The sequence below is a fragment of the Erinaceus europaeus genome, chromosome 4 (genome assembly GCF_950295315.1).
Source record: "Erinaceus europaeus chromosome 4, mEriEur2.1, whole genome shotgun sequence".
Taxonomy (NCBI): Eukaryota; Metazoa; Chordata; class Mammalia; order Eulipotyphla; family Erinaceidae; genus Erinaceus; species Erinaceus europaeus.
This window is the reverse complement of record NC_080165.1, coordinates 69,192,961-69,207,777: the sequence shown is the minus strand read 5'-3', so window position 1 is coordinate 69,207,777 and position 14,817 is coordinate 69,192,961. Positions and strand designations below refer to the sequence as shown.

Sequence of the window (14,817 nt, the reverse complement as noted above, 5' to 3'; positions counted from 1 at the left end):
AAACCTCCACCACAGTTCTTGTGCCTTTTCTTCTCCTCCAACATCACCAAAGTTCTCACAAAATCAAAGATGGACTTTAGTTGCTTTTACTTATCTATATTTAAAAATATAAAATATAGGGAAGTTGGGCGGTAGTGCAGCGCGTTAAGAGCAGGTAGCGCAAGGACCGACGTAAAGATCCTGGTTCAAACCCCGTCTCCCCACCTGCAGGGGAGTCGCTTCACAGGCGGTGAAGCAGGTCTGCAGGTGTCTATCTTTCTCTCCCCCTCTCTATCTCCCCTCCTCTCTCCATTTCCATTTTGTCCTACCCAACAATGATGGCATCAATAACTGCAACAATAAAACAACAAGGGCAACAAAAGGGAATAAATATTTAAATATATATAAAATATAAAAGTATTAAAAATCAGTTTGCTTTAGTTCTCTATATATTTCACATATGAGGAAGATGTGTTGTTTGTTTTTGTTTTGTCATCTCCAGGGCTTCACCGCTCCAGGCTGACTCTTTCTGATGGGAGGAGGATGGAAAGAGGCAGAGAGGGAGAGGAGAGAAAAGGAGAGAGGGAGAGAAAAGCAGAGAGGAAGAAACACAGTACTGAAGCATGCTTCAATGCATTGCTCTCAAGCCTGGTCTCACAATGACAAAGTAATACACAATCTAACTGAGCTATTTTGCCAACCCTATAAGGTGTGTGTTTTTATTTTTCCCACCAGCATTATCTCTTGGGCTATTAATACAACACAACTTTACCATTCCTGGATGCCATTTTCCTCCCTTGTTGTTAAAATTTTCGGAGGCTCTAGCCGGGCTGGCTTGCTTCACTGTCGGGTAACAGAGACGACCAGACACACGGCTGGGCAGGGCAGCTGTATTTCTTTATTCAGGAACAACGATTCACAAACTAAGACAAACTAATCACCAAACAGAATTCTGCTGTCTCTTTGTGGCGGCGCAAGCACTCTCTCTTTTACTCTGGAACTCAGGAACCCTCTCCCTTACTCTCGAACTCAGAAACTCTCGCACTCGGGAACCCTCTGAAACTCTGGCACACTGGAACTCTCTCTTACTCTGTAACCCTCAAACTCTCGAACTCTGGAACTCAAGAACTCTGTCACTCGGGAACTCAGGAACTCTCGGACTCCGGAACCCTCTCCCAGGGTCCCTTGGGGCGGGGCCAAGCAGGCCCGCGAAATTAACAGGACTCATCCAATTCTCTTGGAGGGGGAGGGCTATAACAAGCCAATGTAAAGCATACGACACTCCCTTTTCTTTCTTTTTGAAAGAGGATGAAAGACAGAGAGAGAAAGAGAAAGAGAACAGTAACACTGTTCTACAGTTTGTGAAGCTTTCCCTACATGGAGGGACCGGGGACTTGAGCCCAGGTCCTTGCATATGGCTAACACGTGTATTCTGTCAACTACCACCTGGGCCCAGATGTGTACTATTTTTAAGATTTATCTTCTGAGGCTGGGTGGTGGCACATCTGGTTGAGCTACAGTGTACAAGGACGTAGGTTTGAGCCCCCAGTCCCCACCTGCAGGGGGAATGCTTTGCAAGAGGTGAAGCGGTGTTGCAAGTGTCTCTCTGTCTCTCCTTCTCTGTCACCTCCTTCCCTCTCGACTTCTGGCTGTCTCTATCCAGTAAATAAAATAAAGATAATAAAACACATGAGACAAAGTGTGAAAGAGAAACCAAAGCACCGCTGTGGTTCATGCAGCACCAACAGTCGGATCAGGAGCCTAAGGTGTGCGAGTCTACTTCTGTGTCAGTTGAACCAGTTCCCCAGATGTGTATTTTTAACCCTTTTTTAAAAAACTTTTTAATATTTATTTATCCCCTTTTGTTGTCCTTGTTTTATTGTTGTAATTATTATTGATGTCGTTGTTGTTGGATAGGACAGAGAGAAATGGAGAGAGGAGGGGAAGACCGAGAGGGGGAGAGAAAGATAGACACCTGCAGACCTGCTTCACCACCTGTAAAGCGACCCCCCTGCAGATGGGGAACCGGGGGCTTGAACCAGGATCCTTACGCTAGTCCTTGTGCTTTGCGCCACCTGCGCTTAACCCGCTGGACTACAGCCCGACTCCCGCCCTTTTTTCTTAATTACCACGAGGGTTATCACTGGGGCTCAGTTCCTGCATGATGAATCAACCCATTGCTTCTGCAATCATTTTCCTTTTCTCTTTCTTTTTTAAAAATATTTATTTATTTCCCTTTTTTGTTGCCCTTGTTTTTTGTCGTTGTAGTAGTTATTATTGCTGTTGATGTCATTTGCTGTTGGATAGGACAGAGAGAAATCGAGAGAGAAGGGGAAGACAGAGAGGGGGAGAAAAAGATAGACACCTGCAGACCTGCTTCACCCCTGCAGGTGGGGAGCCGGGGGCTTGAACTGGGATCCTCACGCTGGTCCTTGTGCTTTGCACTATGTGTGCTTAACCCACTGCGCTACCGCCCAACTCCCTTCTCTTTTTTTTCCCCTTTTTCTCCTTCTTTCTTGCTCTTTTTCTTTCTTTTTCAAAAATATTTTTATTTATTTTAATGAGAAAAAAATACAGAGCACTGCTCAGCTCTGATTTAAGTGTGGTGCTGAGGATTGAACCTGGGGACCTCACAGAGCTTCAGGCATTTTCACCCATTATGCTATCTCTCCAGCCTCTTTATTTTTTCTTTTTGCTAAAGACAGAAATTGAGAAGGGAAGGAGCAAATAGAAGGAGAGAGAGAGAGAGACCTGCAACACTACTTCACCACTCATGAAGCTTCTCCCCTGCAGGTAGGCACCCAGGGCTTGAACCCAGGTCCTTGTGCATGGTAACATGTGCCATGAACTGGCTGTGGATCAAGTCCCTAGAGAAATTGATTGTCACAATAGTTAGGTGACCAGGCTACATTTCAAACCCAAAACTGACTGAAAACCTGGATTTTTGAGAGACAATCTCTCTTACTTTGGTGAGGGAATTGGAGAATAAGAAATGAAATGCATGGGTTGGGGGATAGATAGCATAATGGTTATGCAAACAAACTGTCAAGCCTAAGGTTCTGAAACCCCAGATTCAATCCCCCACACTACTTTAAGCCAGAGCTGAGCAGTGCTCTTATAAAAAAAAAATGAAATGCACATGAAACCCTGTGAACATATATTATTTGTGAAACATGATGGTTTCCCTTAATATTCTCTCTCTCTCACTCGCTCTCCTCTCTCTCTTTCTCTCTCTCCCTTTCTCTCTCTCTCTCTCTCACAGAGCCAGGGCCTTATGTGTACATGATCTCATCACTCTGGGCCACTTTTTCATTCAGATTGAGGGAGAGATCAAGAAAAAATGGGGAAACCATAGCACCAGAACAGTCTGTGTTGTCCAAGCACCTCCCATGTGGTGCTGGGGACACCTAGGACAGATGCTGGGCGAGGCAGGTGCCCTACCCAGTGAGCTCTCTTTCCAGTCCTCTACTTCATTTTTTAAAGATTTTATTTATTAATGAGAAAGATAGAAGAGGGAGAAAGAATCCGACATCACTCTGATACATGTGCTGTGGGGATTGAACTCAGGACCTCATGCTTGAAAGTCCAGTGCTCCATCCACTATGCCACCTCCCAGAACACCTCTACTTCATTTTTAAAAATACTGTATTGTAGGGCCGGGTGGTGGCACACCTGGTTAAGCACTCACATTACAGTGCTCAAGGACTCGGGTTCAAGCCCCTGGCCCCCACGTGCAGGGGGAAAGCTTCAGGAGTGGTGAAGCAGGGCTGCAGGTATCTTTCTGACTCTCTCCCTCTCTATCTCCCCCTCCCCTCTCAATTTCTCTCTGTCTCTATCCAATAATAAATAAATTAAAAGATTTAAAAAAATTTTTAAATACTGTATTACAGCAAATTGACTTTCAACAAACTGTTGCATCATAGGCATAGAAAAATAGCACTCTGCCTCCCACTCTGAAATTCTTTTACATTGGCATGGCCCAACCAACCCAAAGCGAGTGGAGCTATGAAGACTAGTGGACTTCCATGTATGTCAATCAGGAATACCCCCATACCCTCTACTATGCCTTCCCAGAGAGCTATCTTGTCTACTCAACACTGTTTCCAGACTGGGTATGTCCTACAATCAGAAGTTCCGGGTCTGGGTTCCAAGGGTGGTAATTCTTGTGGTTCAGGCCAGCAAAATAGCTCACCTGGATAGGGATAGGTGCTTTGCCATATGCATGACTTGGGTTCGAGCCCAGCCCCCACCACTGTGGTAGCAGCTTTAGTGCTGTGGTGGCCCTCCCGCCTGCCCGCCCTCCCTTCCTCTGTCTCTTTCTTTTTGTATGAAAAAGTCAGATCAGTGAAGTCCAGCAGTGACTTCTCTTTAATCCCTTTTCATGGCAACAGAAGCTTCCTAGGACTTACACCTCCAAACATCCTCCTCATGTCTCAGCAGATTTTTCTCAGATGGAGGAAGGGGATTATCATTAATGCCATAGAGTCAAGTTGTTTTTTTCTTTCTTCAAACTATTGGGATTGAAGAATCAATGTACTGAAGGTTGTTTTTATTATTTGTCTGTTTGTTGTTATTGCTGTTTTCTGCTGCAATCGTTTCCACTGGCCTCTACACTGCTCTACCACTCCTGAAGACTCCTTTCTTTTTCCTTGAAGACTTACTTACCTCCTTTCTTTTTTTTAGAGGGTGAAAGCAAGTTTAGATAGCATAATGGTTATGAAAAGAGACTCTCATGCCTGAGACTCCGAAGTCCCAGGTTCAAGCCCCTGCACCATCATAAGCGAGAGCTGAGCAGTGCTCTGGTTTAAAAAAAAAAAAAAAAAAAGTATAGCTAGAGGGTAAAAGAAAGAGAGGGACAGGGGTGGTGGAGACCATAAGCCAGAACTGAGCAGTGCTCTGGTGTTTCTCTCTGTGTGTGTCTCTCTCTCTGCACCTCTCTCAAAAATAAAATTAATTAAAAAAAATTTTTTTAAAGAAAGAGAGGGACAGAGGAGAGACACCACAGCACTTCTCCACTGTTTGTGAAATTCCCCCTTTGCATGGAGCTCCCATATGGTGATGGAGGCTTGAACCCAGGTCCTTGAATTTGATGAAGTGTGTGCTCTCTCAGGTGAGCTATCTCCTGGCCCTCAAATCAGTGAGTCTTCAGCACCATTTTCCTTAAGCACCTGGAAGACAGTAGCACAGAAAATGTCATTATGCCACATGGATATGTTAAGTTTTGTTTTGTTTTGTTTTACCAGAGTATTGCTCAGCTCTGGCTTATGGTGGTGCCAGGGATTGAACATGGGACTTTTAAGAATTGTTATGAAACTTTTGTTTCAGCCACATGTGAGAGGTGGAAAGGAATCTGGTGGTGATATGATGAAATCCGCTTCCTTCCCCTGTCCCCCCTCAGGATGGTGGGAAGCAGCTCCTTGAAGGCATATCAGACAACAGGACGCTCCTGGAGTTTGATTTGCGTCTGTCTGAGGTAGCCCAGGAGAGCGAGTACCTCATTGGCCAGGCTCTCAGTGCCAACCGTGAAGCAGCCCGTCAGAGGGCCCTGAATCCTGGATACTTCATGTCGTCAATCTGTCCCAAGGATCCTGAGAACCCTTAAGTATAAGACAGTGACCTGGTGGAGCAGCAACAAGATCTGCATCATGTCCCATCCCCATTTCACGCCCCTGCCCGGCCTGCTACCGTGTCACATTGGGACTTGGGGGTGGGGTGGGGGAACTGCAGAGAGGAAAACAGCCACAGATAAATCTTCAGATGAGTGATTGCGGGTTATATGGACAAAGATGTGAGGAAGAGGAAGTGCCCAGGATATAGGGAGAAGTGGTGGGGACCAGGACCCAGCCCCTGCACAAAGGTGGAGGCATCACAGAACCCCCAGAAATGACCCACTTCTAGGAATAAGGCAGGCAGTGATGTGTGCGCTCATGACCCACCCTCCCCTTTCCTTTCCCCTCCCACAGCAGAGCTTTGCTGACTCTCCCACCTTCACCCCTGCCTTTTACCTCTGGGTTCAAGTGGCCACGCAGTCCCTTAGTCATCCAGCCTGGGAAAGGAAAATCAGGGGTAACTACGGGATGGACTCAAACCCAGAAAGTTTTTCATGGAAGGGAAAGCTGGGGATGGGGCAGAGTGCCACACAGAGAAGGGCATTCAGTGAGTCAACCGCAACTTTATTATCCACCAGTTTGATTTGTACAATCTTTGCGCTTGGAAATCCATGACAGAAAGGCCACAGTGTGATGCACCCAGTTAACAGAGACCTGTCTTCTCCCCAGTCAGGCCCAGCCCACCCCACAAGCCCTTGTCCCCAGAACACATCCCCGTCCTTCCATAGCTGCCCACTCCAGGCCACACTCACAGGAGTCACATCAGTCTCTAGGGCCATGAAAGGTCCTGTCAGATGGGCTTCAGGCTGAGTCCCAAAACTCCCACCCAGCTAAGGGCTGAGTTGCCCAGACCTCCAGCTCAGTGTTTCCAGGAAGAGTCATAGGCTGCAGCCAGCCTCAGGGTACCTGCTCTCCGGGGACTCCTAGCAACCGGCTGGTGCAGAGCAGAGCACCAGAGGGGGGCTTGGGAGTGACTGCAGAGCCTCTCTGGACCTCCGGAGTCTGCCCATTCTTGACACCTCTGACAGTTCTGGAGTGCAAATGTGTAAGTGTAAGTGTGTATGTGTGTGTGTGTACATAGCTACAGATGCTAGCAGAGGTTCTAATTAGAGAAACGAGAACATTCGGTGTAAAGTTTAATTTTAGAGATTAATTTTCTGTTTTTTCCCTGACAATAAAGCTACCAAGAAAATAGACCAAAAAGACTTGGTTTCTCTCTAAGTCTGTGCGTGTGTGGGAGATGAGGCTGTCTGTGTGAAGACCTAGGCAGAAATGGTCAAAACAGGCAAAAATGAAAATAGTAACAGGGGGGCCTCTTCCCCTCCTCCCACCTCAGGTTCTCTCTCCAGAACAAACCTGGGGGAGAAGCTAAATCCCTCCTTCCCTGGAGCCTTGAGGTGGCCTCTAGGTGCCAGATGGCCCAGAACTGGGGCCTGAGGCCACTGCTCACCACCTGTGCCTCACAGATGTCCATTCAATGGAAAGAGGGGTGCTTCAGCTGCCTTGCCCCCCAAGAGGCACAGACTCTAGCCCTGGGCACATTCAGTGCTGGCAGCAGGTGGGCAGTGCTGCCCAGAGAAAATGAATGAGACAGCTGTTCCCTCCCATCGGAGCCTTCCCACTCAGCCAGCTAGCTCCACACTAAAGCAAAGCCCAACCCCCGAAGGGTCACAGGCCTGTGGAGTCCCCACAATCTGTGCTTCCTGCATTCCCCCGCCCAGGGAAGGAAGGGAGTGGGAGCCAGGGTAGATGTTGCATAGGTGGAGGCCTAACCCTGAGGGCCTCAGGCCTGGCGAGTCTGGAGAAGGATGAGAAAAGCTAAAGGTACAGGGAGGGGAGACTCTGGTGGCTCAGACCAAGTGAGAAGTAATGAGGAGTGTTGGTGGCCCAGGGGTTATCCTCTCCAGCTTCAGACAGCATCTTAATCCCCCTGCTGGGAAAACATGGGGGGTGCGGTGGGGGAGGCACACAGGCATGCTCACTGAAGCACACTGGGCAGGAGGTTTGAGGGAGGACTCAGAGAAGCATGACAGCTCTGGGGGCCCAGTGCCCTGGGCTGACAACAGGATGCCCCTGAACAGTCCTGGCAGGGCTTGTTCATCTGGTGGGACAGGGCAGCACAGAGGGCCAGGTCAAGATGTAGAGAATGCCTGCCACTGGGCTTGTGGTGACACTCTCAACCCCGAGGACTGGCACATGGCTAATGACTACCCTCCATTCCTGACAACTCTGGAGAGGAGGCAAGGGGCACCCCAAAGACACCCCCCCGCCACCCTTCCCCTCTACCCTTGACTGATTTGCATCTGGTCCCCACTGTCACCCAGCTGTCTCACACTCCACCACCCCCCCTTAAATGATTCACCTTGGCCACCTTTCAGGAGCGCCCAGTGGTGACGTCTCACACACACCCTCCTCAGTGAGGAGGCTGCAGAGTTTAGAGAAAGAACAGAAATTGGCTGTTCACCATGTTCTGACTACCTCCCCACATCCGGGCCCAGGCCACAGCTCCTCAAGGCCAGGGAGGGTGGAGGGAAGAGCATGGTGAGGTGGAGAGCGTGGTCCCTCCAGGATTCGGCCTCCTGCTCCCCCGACCCCCCCCCCCCATGAGATAAACAACAGTGGAGGGAGCAGCCGCAAGGAAACCCCAGTCTTTGGGGTCAGTGCCAAGAAGAGGACAGCAACATCTCCACGGGCTGGGATTTAGCGATGGATTCGTGGGGCAGAGCCCTGGCCTCCGACACACAGAATTCGTTAGCTGCTTGGAAACCAGCCCTGTCCTTTGCCAAACCACAGGCCCCTCAGTAGAGGCCTGTGTGGGTGAGGCAGCGGGGTAAGGAAAAGCCCCAATTTCCCTTCCCCACGGGTCTCTGAACCTCCCCAGCAGCTCAGCGAGGTTTCTAACTCTAGATGAGACCCCAGCCGGGTGTGTGTGTGTGGGGGGGCACATTAGCCACTTAACAGTCAGAAGATGGGTAGAAAGGCTGGATGGAAGGGTGAGTGTAGGGAGGGAAGGAATCCCCCGCCCCCCAAGAGACGGGGTAGGGCTGGAAGAGACACCACACAGCTCAGGTGGGGTTCGCCCATTCCAACTCCCTGCCATCCATCTGACTCTTTATGTACAAGGAGGGCGGGAATCCTGGGGCCACCCGGGGTCAGTCCTGGGCGCCCTCGATTGCCCCAGCCCCAGCCCCTGCCCCCCTGCAGTCACTATTAGACTCCCCCTGCTACATGCAGGGGACACAGACGAGCAAGGGGCTGCAGGGCAAGGGTGCCGTCGAGGGGCCAGAGGTCACAGTGAGGTCTCCACGCAGGAGCCATGGCGGTGCAGCGGCCGATGGCTGTGGCCCAGGCAGCCCTCCTGCCGGTGCACGATGAGGACCGGGAAGTAGAGGGCGTCGTGGTAGGGCGGTGGCGGCCCGGCCTCCTCCTCGTCGTCGTCATCGTCGTCCTCGTCGTCGCCCATGCTGGCCTGGCTAGACAGCCGCGTCTGCTCCGTGGGGCAGCTGGCCTCGTTGACGCTCCCGCTCCGGCTGCGCCACAGGCAGCTACGCCGGGAGCCGTAGATGCGCCCGAGCGAGAAGCGGCTGCCCCCGCAGCCCGGGCCGCCTCCAGGCCCCGGGCCGGCCCGCGGGCTGGCGCAGATGCTCAGGGCGCTGCGCGAGAAGATCGACGAGCTGCTGGCCGCGCGCTGGCAGTGCTCGCAGCTGCGCCGGTAGGGGGCCACGCCCGCCGCGCCCGGGCCGCCCACCCCGCCATAGCGGCAAGTCGGCGCGTATCCCGCCGCGCCCCCGCCCCCGCCCCCGGAGCCGGAGCAGCGCGCGCCCAGCCCCGCCAGGTCCATGAGCACGGCCTCCGAGTAGCTGGGCACCAGCTGCTGGTTGGAGCGGATGTGCCACTCGAGCTCCGTGCTGTCCACCGTGTTGACCCGCGGCAGGCGGTGGTGGGTGAGCGGGGGCAGCAGCTCGTCGCTGGGGCTCAGGCCGCCCGCGCTGCTGGCCGAGCCGGGGCCCTCCAGGCCGAAGAGCTTCTCCACGTGGTAGTGCGCGTAGGCCGTGCGGTACTCGGACAGCACGCGCAGCGGCCACGACAGCGTGAGCAGCGCCGCGGCCCAGAAGGCCGACGAGCAGGCGTACCAGGGCGGCCGCGCCGGGTCCGGGAAGGCCACCATGAACTCACGGAAGTCCACGTTCTTGAGGTGCATGCCCTCGCGCGCCTCCATGTAGTCGTCCAGACCCTCGTTCTCGGCGAAGAAGCGCGCTCGCTGGCACAGGTAGGCGTTCTCGGCCTCCACGCTGGCGAAGCTGAAGCACTTGGTGAAGCGCAGCCGCGTGGCCGGCGCGCCCTCCAGGCCCACCAGCGCCTTGGACACGTCCCGGACACCGCAGCGCGCGTAGTCAAACTCGGCCTCTGCCACATGCGTGTTGACCCGCTCGTGGTAGACCTGCGGCGCCAGGGGTGGGGGGCAGGCGGCGGGAGTCTCGGTCTGCTCGCCCCTAGGCCGCCCCGCCACTGCTCTGCTTGACTGCTCAAGCCCTGAACCCAGCTTGATTAACGATTCCCATTCCAGCAGCCTAGGGCTCATCACTTGCCTTACAGACGAACTGAGGCCCTCGATTTGAGCAGTGAGTTAGGAGGGCAGGACTTGAACTCAGCCGTGTGTGTGTGTGTGTGTGTGTGTGTGTGTGTGTGTGTGTGTGTTTTGGACGCTAACCTTCTTTTTCAGCAGTGAGTTAGGAGGACAGGACTCGAACTCAGCCGTGCGTGTGTATGTGTGTGTTGGACGCTAACCTTCATTTTCATGAAGTTATGCTCAGCTTTGGGGGCACATGCTAGCCATGAACTTGGCCTGACCCTAGAGCCACTGCCTCTCCTGTCTCACACTCTGCACCCCCCTCCCCCATCACTACCAACTGCAGGCTCTTTGTCTCCTTTACAGATGTGCTTCCAGGGCTAGAGAGATAATGTTATGGTTTTGTAAAAAACTTTCCAGGCTTATGGCTCTGAGCTCTCAGGTTCAGACCCTAGCACCACCATAAGCCAGAGCTGAGAAGTGTTCTGCTAAAAATAAATAAACAAATTAAATAAAACAAATGTGTTTTCAAATGGGCTCTTCAGAGAAGTTTCCTATCAAATAGCCTATCTCAGATCTCCCAGTTCCTGAGCTTTGGCCCACTCTGCCCCCCTGATTCTCACAGGCTCTAGGCTACTGTTTATCTACCCCAGTATTGAGACAGAAGTCACCCACATGGAGCCAGGCACTGGCACACTTGGTTAAGTGTACACATTACAGTGCACAATGACCCAGGTTCAAGTCCCTGGTCCCCCACCTGCAAAGGGAACGCTTCGTGAGTGGTGAAGCAGGGCTGTAGGTGTGTCTCTGTCTGTATCTATCTATCTCACCCTTTCCTCTCAATTTTCTGTCTCTATTCAATAATAAACAAATAAAACCATATTTAAGAAAAAAGAAGTCACTCACATCTAGGAACATCTCCCCTGCCATCTTCCTCTTCCAGGGCCCCAATTAATATTTCTAATTATAGCAGATGTTTTTTGTTTGTTTGTTTCCTAGCTGACCCTCACCTCTGGTGGGCTTGTATTGGGGATCTAGGGAGCTGGATTTGAGTTTAGCATTATCTCTTAGAAGCTGCAGACCTTGGGTGAGTCACTGATCTTGAACTTTGGTCTCCTTTTGTTGAAGACGAAGTTGTGAAGTGAAGGATAAGTCAGCTTACTGAACAGGTGAGAGCATGCTGTGAGTCTGTGCAGGTGAAGCCATCGATCCCTAGCCCACATGCACTAACTAGTATCCAGCCTGCAGCTTGAGTTCAAATCCCAACTCCACCACATATCATTAGTTAATTGGCTTTAACTGAGTGACTAACCCTCTTCAAGCATCAGTTTCCTCAGCTGTCAAAAGGGGGTAGAGTTAGCTACAGCACAGGGCTGCTATGAGGTTAGTGAAATACATGATTTCATACTATAAAATGCTCACAGCACAGCCTGGCTCCTAGTGTTTGTTGTCACTATTGTGGCTGTTCTCACCCCCCTGTTGCAGCTCTCCCACAAGACTTCATTGCCTCCTGTGCTGCCACCACCACCGCTACCACCCCGGACTGTCAGACAAGACCCATGCACACCCTCCCTCCTGGACTGGCCTGAACACCTTGCCAGCCCCTCACCTGGGTGGTGGTGTAGGCATCTCCGTTTCGGTACCGAGTGACCTGGCGGGTGCGCCGGACATAGTGGTAGCTGATAGCCTTCCACCAGATGCAGGGGGTGGCCTGCTGCATTCGGCCAACGCGTTCCCGCACACTGCCCACATCTACTCGGTGCTGCAGCTCATGGCGGGCTTGGCAGTGCCAGCACTCCACCAGGTAGACGGCATACAGCATCAGCAGGAAGGCCAGGGGGATGTAGACATAGCCGTTGGAACAGGGGCTGTCATGGTACATGAGGCTGTTTCCCTGGTAGGAGCTGCTGAAGGTGAGGCGGGTCACCGTGGTGACATGGCACCAGGCCACGGCCCCCAGGCAGCCGTACATGAGCAGCGAGAGCAGCAGGCACTTCCAGTGGGACTCACGGCAGAGGGATTTGGTGAAAGAGGGCTGGATAGGCCGCTGCTGCTCAAACAGGCAGGAAGAGGGGCCAAGATGAAGGGGGAGGGAGACAGAGTGTCAGGAACCAACACAGAGGATACAGTGAGGGAGACAGGGAAAGAGGCCAGTGCCAGGAATGACAGGCAGAGACAGAAAAGGGAGGTGGATAAGATCCAGGATGGGCACCAAGGAACAGAGATGAATAGAAAAAACCCAGAGTGAGCCATGGGGACACACACACAAAAGGGATGGGATGGTGGTACCAGGAAGTCCAGAGAAACATCCCAAGAGACAGAAAGGGATCAGAGCCAGATAGAGAGGGGGGAGGCCAAGGTGGCCAAGAAAACACAGATGGAGAGGATAGCACCCAGAGACACAGTCCAAAGCCAGATACAAAGATGGCCACAAAACAGGAGAGGTGCCAGGATGGGGAAGACAAGAGAGGACAGACAGGGTGTTATCAGTGAAGGCAAACCCCATAGCCCAGGCTCCCTCTAGGTGTTCCAGAAAACAAGGGTGGGGGGAGCCCTCTGACAAGGCCTGTCTACTTAAATAGGGCTTTCACTCCTCCCAGATTTCAGGCCTAGGTTCTAAAGAAGTCACTGTCTCCCCTCCCCCCTCCACACCCCTGCCCCTGGCAGGCAGACTCAGACCTCCTTTGGAGGGGGGATCCCCAGGAGAAAACTCTCCTGGGCCCTATCTCATCCCCTGCATCCTCAACTCCAGATCACCAGTGCCTCTCTCTCTTGCACCCTGACTTCCTTCCCTTGTCCTATGAGGGGAGAGAGAGTCAGGGCCCCTTAGCAGTCCAGCCAGAAAGGCAGGGGTCTGTGGTTGGGAAGGGGATGAGGAAGGGGTGTGGGACAAGGACAGGGAGGGAGATGTTTGCATCCCCGGCCATTTATTGAAAGAAAATAATTTTTTTGGTGCTCCCTAGGGGCCTGTTAGAGCACTTGGCACTGCTCTTCCTCATAGCTGCCCAGTGAGTTGTTTACATGTCTGGCTCCCCAACCACACTGGTTGCTCCTGAGAGCAGGGCTCCATTCTCTTTGCATCCCCAGGTGCCCACCAAGGTGCTGCCAGCCCCAGTAGACAGTAGGTTGAGTATTGAGTTTTCGGTGCTGATGGGTGCTTTCCCACTCCCTCTCCCTGCCATCCAGCTTTGGAGCCTCCCCCCCCCCCACACACACACCCTCCTGCTGAGATTTGTCTTATTCCCTCAGCTCCCCAGCCCTGACCAGGAGGCCAGCCAGGGTGGTAATGGAGAAAACGTGTGAAAAGCCGGGACATTGTCCAGGCAGCAGGCCCCTGGCTGGGTGGAAAATTAGAGGACGGTCCGGAAGTGGGGGGGGGGGCTAGGAAGCAGCACAAAGGAGATGAGGACATATGTGCCTTTCAGGGAGCTTTGTCCTTCAGGGGATGAGGGAGCAAGCACCTCTGCATGCCGGTTCCAGGAGAGCTTCCCAAAAGCGGCTCAGCCAGCAGCGTGAGCCTTCCTGTCCTAGTGTGTGCATCAGTGTGCAGGGTTGAGGTGGGGTGGGGGAGGGTTGGTGGGAAAATGCTCATGGTAACTTGCTCAGTTTCTTTCTTTGTCTCTGAGGAGTAGGGCCCCCCAAGTAGGGATATGCTTAATACCAACGCTCTGAAGCGGGAAGGGGCTGCTTGGAGGGTGGGAGAGTGAAGCGCACCCCCCAACACACACGTTCCTAGTGACCCCATGAGGTAACACGTCTGAACACACCTGAGCTTCTTAGGACCCCAGCTCAGAAGACAGCGCCTGTCCTGCTGCTATACCCCGCCTCTACCCCCCACAAGTCGCTCTTCCCGGCCTTCAAGCCCGCACGCCCCTCCACCACTTCCCCCCCTTCCCACCCCGCAGCCACCTACCCCACCCCACCAGCCCGGGGTCCGCGAGGCTCCGCCCCCGGCACCGCCTCCTGCCCGGGACCCCCCCCGAGCCCCGCCCCTGGCGCAGCCCCTTCCCAGCCACCGCCGACAGCTCGGCCGCGGGTGCGGGCAGCGGCGCGAGACTGCGGCTGCGGCGGGCGGCTCCGGGTGCGGGGCGCCGGCCGCGCTGCGGCGGAACCGGCAGGGGCCGCGCTTGGCGGGGGAGGGGGCAGGCTGCGGCCGCGCCCGCGGGAAAAGGGTTCCCCGGGCTCTCACCTCCTCTCGAGCGGGGCCTTCGTCCGCCGCCGTGGGCTCCTCCGGGACCCCGGGGCCGCCACCACCGCCGCCGCCGCCGCCGCCGGCGCTCTCTCCCGCAGCCGAGCCAGGGGGGGACATGGCGGAGAGGGGGCGCGTCGAGCTCAGGGCCTCCCGGGGGGCTGCCGGGGGCCGGGGGCATCCTGCGCGGGCCTTGGGGAGGGGACGGGAGGGGGCGGGCCCTGGCTGCTCCCCACCCCCCCTGGGGGGCGGGGGGCCTAGAAAGGGCACCGGGAGGGAAGGGGCTGGGGTGGGGGGAGGCGGGCTGTGGGGCCGGGTCGGGGGGGGCCGGGGCCGGGGGCAGGTGTCACCTTGAGGCCCTCGCGGCGCCGCTCCGCCTCCCGCCCGCTCCCGCCGCCGCCTTTTGTCTGAGCGGAGTTGGAGCCAGCGCGCCCCCACTTCCTCGCAGCGCAGGAGCCCCGCCCCCGGCC

The 14,817-nt window shown here is 54.1% G+C and overlaps 2 protein-coding genes across 3 annotated transcripts in view; one reads left to right on the top strand and one right to left on the bottom strand.

Moving 5' to 3' along the window:
• TCTE1 (t-complex-associated-testis-expressed 1) overlaps positions 1–6,791 on the top strand; it is a 23,920-nt gene extending 17,129 nt beyond the window's left edge. Inside the window, exon 5 of the mRNA XM_007537391.2 lies at positions 5,378–6,791. Coding sequence (XP_007537453.1) covers positions 5,378–5,581 — 204 coding nt within the window. The 3' untranslated portion in view covers positions 5,582–6,791. The remainder of the gene's footprint in view (positions 1–5,377) is intronic.
• On the bottom strand, positions 6,132–14,817 carry TMEM151B (transmembrane protein 151B). Of its 2 annotated transcripts, XM_060189895.1 has the most exons (4): positions 14,412–14,817; positions 14,348–14,379; positions 11,768–12,062; positions 6,132–10,029 (listed from the first exon to the last, which is right to left on the bottom strand). In XM_060189895.1, the coding sequence occupies exons 1-4, from the start codon at positions 14,526–14,528 to the stop codon at positions 8,878–8,880; spliced, it is 1,596 nt and encodes a 531-aa protein (XP_060045878.1). In that variant the 5' UTR covers positions 14,529–14,817; the 3' UTR covers positions 6,132–8,877. The 2 variants fall into 2 exon arrangements, with proteins under 2 accessions (XP_060045878.1, XP_060045877.1); XM_060189894.1 differs by having other exon boundaries at positions 11,768–12,208; positions 14,348–14,814.